Genomic DNA, 7,500 nt, shown 5'->3' with positions numbered 1-7,500 from the left:
TGAAAACTGATAAAAACTTATTCATGCATAAGTTTGTTGTGAAAACGCTCGCTTTTTCTTCGACGAAGAAGGAAGTTCCCACCTTCCGCCCAATCTCACAGCTCACGATCAAGCAAGAAACGCTTCATGTGGACGATGGACTGATGTTTTTCTGGTCGTGCAATATTAGGGCCTTTTATACAAGAGAAAACAAGCCGCGGTTTACTCTAGCCACGGTGTACAAAATACGCAAAAGGAACTATTTATACGAATATATATTCCCAGGTCAATATAAGCCGCGGCTTGAAAAAGACGTGAACGTAGATTTTGTATCATTTATACGGTACGGGGTGAACATTCGAGTCTTCTGTAAGCCGCGACCAGAGAAACCCGCGGCTTATTTTCTCTCGTATAAATGGGGGTATGGCCCTATTGTGATTGACCATCTTCGGAAGTTCGTGGTTGACAAGCACCTTGATCATTCATTTGGCATTTTAGCTGTGTCCTTTCAACTTTTAACGTGGTGCACCGGTAGTGCAGAAGACCTCATTTTTTTTATTTATACCAACTAATGCCGATCGAGATACGTAATTACTGTTCCTTTGTGTTTAAAATGTCTTTAGGGCAGCAAAAAAGTGTTTTTCTTAACCTGAAACCTTATAAAACAAGCTTAAAATAATATTGCTGAGAAAAAAAAATCGCATAATTTACATTTATATTTATCGCATAATTGGCCTTTTTAATCGCACAATCTGCCCTGAAAAAATCGCATAACTTGCATTTTTTAATCGCACCCTATCAGAAGGCCTGATTTGTAGGAATTGTTGTCAGCGCAAAAGAAACGAAAGCGCTCTTCACGAGTTGAATACAGCACTATTCAAAAGATTGTCCACTCGAAAACGTCTCCCGCTATTCCTTACCAGTCAATGTAATCCCAATTACGCCTTGCTCGGACCAGCCTAGCGATTCTCAAGCACAGTCTACAAAGCGTAATGCCCTGGAAGATTTGAGATGTGAACACATCGAGGAAAATAACAGCTCATTGGGAACGATCTGTGCTGCTCTGAAGATCAGAGCCGTACCCGGTTGGAAGGCTTGCAAATACATCCTTTCCTTTAAAGAGGGCTTCTATGCTATAAAGCCAAGGTATCTTAAAACTATCCGAGACGTTCCTCAATGCACGTTTGAAATCTACCTCATTGACCACCATTTTGAGAATTTAGCTCCAACGAAATATGAGCCACGCAAATTTTGGTCAGCGTAGATCACGTAATAATGTACATGTATGCAAAATTATTCCGGAACACGATTACTAACAGTAAATCACAGAAGCTCCTCTCCGATTTTTTTTTTTGGAGAGCGGGCAGCTTTACACAGGCTAAATAATTTTGGGGGTCTTTGGAAATGATGATATCTTCAAAAGTGTACTCCTAAGTTAGCAGTGCACATGTTAGGCCATATTGCCTCAGTGGTCTAATTCAGATGACGACAAGAGCTGAATTAAGAGCTGAATTAAGTTTAGTTTTCTTTATGTGCCAACTAATTATAAAACAATAATGTTATTGTTAACATCTCTTTCAGGTATGTTGCCCTTTCCAACAATGAAAGTACAGATTTTAAGGTAAGATTTTGAAGTATAATCAACTGGAATAAAGTAATAGCTGGGAGAAATGACAGAGTTCATCCGATGAAAACATCAGCTTCATCATTATTCCCTTCGTCAATGTCGTTGTATTGTCATTAGCATTGTCATTTTAACATGGCCTCTGATAGGATGCGGAAAAAAATTAAAGATTACGCAGACATTTTCGGCCATATTATGCGGAAACATGCGTTGATTATGCGGAAATTTAAACAAGTTATAAAACTAATAATTAGGCCCGTCGAATGTATTTACATGCTTATGGTAAATCTGTAATCGAAATCGCAACCAATACAATGGCATTTGTGACTGAATTTTTGCCCTTTGTGATTAAAATACATGGAGGAGTCACCAATTTACGACCAGCTTTCACCGTTGAAATAAAAGGGTTAGCAGTTGGGATTTTGCCGCAACTTTTGGTAAAATAAAGCGATAAAAAATTATTTTGTTTCTCGTCATGAAGTTTGTTTCAATTTGGACATACTGGACATACTAACACCTTTGGAGCGCGATAGAGTTATTGAGGACGAAACTTGTTCTGGTAAGAGTTGCTGGGCTACAAAGATTATAAACCGGACCTTCAAGTTTTTAAAGTTCTCAATTTGCTGTCTTCGACAGGACGTCAAGGAATCTCTCCATTATATTCAATTTTTCATTACGCATTTTCTGCGCAAGGACAAATTTTGCTTCTTCCTCTTTCTGCTTTTCTTCCTTGTACTCGGTCAGAAACTCAATCATTTCAGTAGCGGACGACTTTGAGCGGCGTTTCTTCTTCTTCTTTGGTGGCTCTCGGCAGCTTGCCAGAGGTAATTCCTCCTCATCATCCGTTGACGTATTGCCTGTGGCCGGCTTTGCTGTCAAAGAAGAAACGGTAGCCGTTGGAATTATCTTCGGATCAGTTCCGAAAAACTCTTCCAGCTCTTCTTGGAAGTCGCACTCTTTCCGGTCGTTACCCGTTTTGTCGTTGTGTTCCTTGACTTTTTTATACTTCTCCTCCAGTTTCTTCCATTTGTTGGAACACTGTTTGCCTGTAACTTTCACTGATGAAGTTAAATTAAACTTTTCCGCAATTCTTTGCCAAGCCACGTTTTTGCAGATAATTTTTGCCTTTTGCGAACAGATCATCATTTTCATGTCGTGGTGAAATTACATGTAATAATTTCGTACTTTTTGTCGACCAAGTGAGTAATTTCGTTTCTTCGCCGTCAAGTTCTGCAATAACAAATATATAAGCTTAAGAGCTTAATGTTTTACGCACCACCAGTACGGCTAAAGAAAGCAATAATAATACCCTCATCAATCAAGACAAGGTGAAACAATAATTAGCTTCCGTATACTTACCACAAGTCCGTGAAGCAGCCTCTGCCATTTTCTAAAAATTTCACATCCTTTGATGATACAAAAACAAACACTCTACATGGCTTCTGATAGGATGCCGAAAAAAATTAAAGATTACGCGGAAATTTTTGGCCATATTATGCAGAAACATGCGTTGATTATGCGGAAATTACACTGGATTATGCGGAAATTTAAACAAGTTATAAAACCATTTATTAGGCCCGTCCAATGTATTTACATGCTTACGGTAAATCCGTAATCGAAATTGCAACCAATACAATCGCATTTGTGACTGAATTTTTGCCCTTTGTGATTAAAATACATGGAGGAGTCACCAATTTGCGACCAGCTTTCACCGTTGAAATAAAAGGGTTAGCAGTTGGGATTTTGCCGCAACTTTTGGTAAAATAAATAAAGTGATAAAAAATTATTTTGTTTCTCATCATGAATTTTGTTTCAATTTGGAGATAATGGAGCAAAATTGTAATACCTTTGGAGCGCAATCCATTCCCTCGATCATTGACTTAGGGTGCGTTCGATTGACCCTATTCCGGAATAAGAATACGTGGAGTGATGATTTAAAACGGTATGTCTGGCGCTTTTGTAGCAACGATGATAATAATCACATAGGTGTTTGATAATTTTAATGTGAATCTCCCCGTAAAAACGAACGATTTCTAACTTCTATTCCATGTATTCCTATTCCGGAATACGGTCAATCGAACGCGCCCTTAGTTTCTTATCAGTCACGTCATTTGCTGAGGTGTAACTGTTTCTCGTCCAATGGGAAGCATTGTAGGAACAAAAACTAGTGTCCAGGCTCATTGGCGAGAAAATGCGCGGAAACTGCTTACCATCTTTCTTAGGAACTTTCATCTTGCGAACGAAATGGTGTGTTTTCTTCAATGTTCAGGAAAATAAGCGTTTCAAAACAGTCAATTCCTTTGGCTTTTATGTTTTTGAGGATGTTAAGGAGCTGCTTTATCACTAATATCAGGTGTTTCTTCTGTTTTTTGCGGAAAATATCGGAATTATGCGGAAAATATCAGAATTATGCGGAAGATGCGGATCTCAGTGAATTATGCGGATCCGCATCGCCGCATCCTGTCAGATGCCATGACTCTAAATTCCCGCGCATTTCGCGTGTAGCCGTGCAGGAGCGAGAGAACTGGTTGGCCCTACTCCAAGAGTAGGGCCAGCTGGGCCAGAACCAGTTCTCTCAGTTCTCAGAACTGACGCGTTCCATTTACGCACGGTCCGAACCGACCGGTCAGTTCTGACAAATGGTAAGACTAGTGCTCTTAGTTTCTTATCAGTTACGTCATTTGCTGAAGTAACTGTTTCTCGTCCAATGGAAAGAATTGTAGGAACAAAAACTAGTGTCCAGGCTCATTGGCGAAAAAATGCGCGGAAACTGCTTACGATCTTTCTTACGAACTTTCATCTTGCGAACGAAATGGTGTGTTTTCTTTAATGTTCAGGAAAATAAGCGTTTCAAAACAGTCAATTTCTTCGGCTTTTATATTTTTGAGGATGTTAAGGAGCTGCTTTATCAAGTTAATATCAGGTATTTCTTCTGTTTTTTGCGGAAAATATCGGAATTATGCGGAAGATGCGGATTTCAGTGAATTATGCGGATCCGCATCGCCGCATCCTGTCAGATGCCATGTTTTAATTGGGGTAAGATCCTTGTCATCATCAGTTCACCATCATCGTTATCTTGCTTAATTTGATCTCTGTCCTTGCAATCACCTTTGTTACTAACATCAGGCCGTCAACTGACTGAAAAATAATGATGTGAATTGTTGATACTGCCTTATTTAAAAGCAAGCCGTTCATTAATTAATATGTACATGTAAGGAAAAACTCAGTATTGCCAATTTCCATTGTCATTGTCATTGTTGCTATAAGACTACTTTGACGATTTGGCTGCCATTTTGATTCCTATTGTTTAAAAAGATATTATGGGATGCATAATGCAAATGCATGATTAATATGCATGTGCCGGTGGATATCCCATAATAGCTATTGGAAAAATATAATTTGAAATGGCTGCCGTATCGTTGAAGTAGTCTATTGGAGTAACTAAAGGCTGTTCTTCGTAAGTCATAGTGGTCAGGTGCAATGGTCCTCTTCCTCACTTTTTGAGCTATTACAAGAATAACGTCTTCTAAGATGATATTTTTATTATCGTTGTTGTTGTTATTATTATTACATGTATTATTATTATTATTATTATTATTATTATTATTATTATTATCACCATCATCATCATGATCATGATCATCATCACCATGGTCATCACCATCATCAATGTTGTAATCATCCCTCATCTGTACAGCCATCTCCCTCCATCTTATTTACACCTTAAACACTTTCCTGCCCAAGAGTGACACTTACAGATTTTACTCTGTCTAACGCCAGACGATTTTAATTGTCAATGGTGGCCCCCTCGGACAGGAAAGGGTTAACTTAATCCATCTCCACAATAATCCTTTTCTCATAACTGTGATGATTGAGCAGTTACATATTTTGTATTAATATGTTATTGTTCACGAAGTCATTGTCATGAATAATTTCTTTTTATATCAGGCAGTGTTTTTTTTTTCTATTTAAAGGCAAGAGAGTTAAAATCCATTCACCTTGATGCAGAAGGAAATTTTGTTAAGTTGATTCTCCACAAGAATCATGTCAACAAGTACAACATTTATAACCAGGCAAGCTGTTGACTGTACTTTGAATGAACTCTATAAAAGGGTGCACCTGTAGATGTCATTTTTGGTTGCTTTGTTGATTCATTTTCCTCATCAGTGTGATCTGTTTTAAATAAATGATAATTTGATAGAAGTAATCGTAATGATAATAATTGATGAAGTTATTCTTTTTACACAAAGAAAGATTCTATACTTAGTAAATACCGGGTACACGGAAATGAAAAACTTATCACCAGATGTTCATTGACAAGTAGTTTGATTAGGTTTAATGTAGTAAGGCATGTGCTATTGTTGTTTTAGGTTGGTTTGGTTGCTGTAAACGTTATTGGGGATCGCCTTGATGTGCCATATGATCTGCAAGATCCAGACTCTGTAAGTAGCCCCCAATTTTTCACTAGTACATGTACTGCCAATTATCATCAAAGTAGACAAGATAAATTCATGCACATATGCTTACAAGATTGATGTTGAAACAAGACACATTGGTCATTCTTTCAATAAGTTAACCTAACTTGAGCCTGCAATCTAATCAAAACATAATACCTGGTCAGCAGTCAACCTAAAAAAACAAAAAAACAGCTGGCCTTAATGAGCTCTAAATGTGAGCCCATGGTATGGTCACATGATACTGGTCAGCAGATACAGGTGTCAATTGACCATAACATTGATGTCCAATATGAAAGAAATGTGTTGCCTGGGTTATGGACGCCATGTTGGGCACAAAGGAAAGGAAAGGAAAGGAAAGGAGCTGTAGAGCACTAATCGGGGACACTGTAAATTGAAATTAACAAGTTAACGCAAATCAAATCAAAATTTTGGTTTTTGAGGAGAGGGGAAACCGGAGTACCTGGAGAAAACCTCTCGGTGCAGAGTCGAGAACCAACAAATTCAACCCACATATGACGCCGAGTCTGGGAATCAAACCCGGGCCACATTGGTGGGAGGCGAGTGCTCTTACCACTGCGCCATCCCTTGAGCCCTCGATATATTAGTGATCGCATGATACTGGCCACATTGGGAGCTCTGCTATAATTGCCAAGAGGGATTATGTAATACTGTTGCCCATTTGTAATCTCATGTCCTGAAAATTCATGCAGAAGCATCCAGAAAAGGATACGGGTGTCTTAAGGTAGCAAATTTGCGAACAATAACTTACAGTATACTTAGGTACCACTTTGCTACTTAGCATATCAGTGACACTGACATCACACTTTTTCACTGTTTTAAGCTGAAGAGTGTTGACAGTCTTGTGCAGGGTTACGTGACCAATAGCTCAATGCAGGGTCCCATCTGGGGAAAAATAAACAAGTAGGTACAATTGATCATGACTTAACATTATTTTGAAAAGCACTTCTTTCTTCAACGATAGAGGAGAATGAACACATCGATGTTACAATGTGTTCAGTTTTCCTTGCATGTGTAGTGTATGCAGTATCTTCTAGTACAATGTACATGTACTTAATGCATTAATTGGTTCTCTTATGGATAGGGAACTTAATTTGTCAAGGAGATGATTTGATTTAAATTCTTCTCTGACCCTTCCAGCTGGATTTGTCTTCATCGGTTCCAAATTTGAATTACCTGGCTATGCATGTTTTTTAAAAAGCTAACTGGTCGTCTCCCGGACAGTTGATAACTCTCATCTGTGTTACATATACAAGACAGACTGTATGTTTTATTTGAAGTGCTTTCACTTTTCATTGTTGTAATTATAGTACATTTCCTTCCCCCTTGAGTTTGCCATGCCAGATTAGAATTTTAGTCTTTCTGACTAACTGAGGATGGCAGACGTTTCTGTGGCAACAAATTGTTTTATAAACTCAAAGG

The 7,500-nt window shown here is 38.4% G+C and overlaps 1 protein-coding gene across 4 annotated transcripts in view; it reads left to right on the top strand.

Moving 5' to 3' along the window:
• Positions 1-7,500, top strand: part of LOC138036240 (centrosomal protein of 104 kDa-like) — a 43,356-nt gene that overhangs the window by 7,937 nt on the left and 27,919 nt on the right. For all 4 annotated transcript variants that reach the window (XM_068882584.1, XM_068882586.1, XM_068882588.1 and 1 more), the window contains exons 6-9: positions 1,561-1,600; positions 5,578-5,676; positions 5,974-6,045; positions 6,902-6,981. In XM_068882584.1, the coding sequence (XP_068738685.1) occupies positions 1,561-1,600; positions 5,578-5,676; positions 5,974-6,045; positions 6,902-6,981 (291 nt within the window). The remainder of the gene's footprint in view (positions 1-1,560; positions 1,601-5,577; positions 5,677-5,973; positions 6,046-6,901; positions 6,982-7,500) is intronic.

Source organism: Montipora capricornis, unplaced genomic scaffold, assembly GCF_036669925.1.
Source record: "Montipora capricornis isolate CH-2021 unplaced genomic scaffold, ASM3666992v2 scaffold_473, whole genome shotgun sequence".
Taxonomy (NCBI): domain Eukaryota; kingdom Metazoa; phylum Cnidaria; class Anthozoa; order Scleractinia; family Acroporidae; genus Montipora; species Montipora capricornis.
The sequence above is the reverse complement of the archived record's forward strand: the minus strand, read 5'-3'. Positions and strand labels throughout refer to the sequence as shown.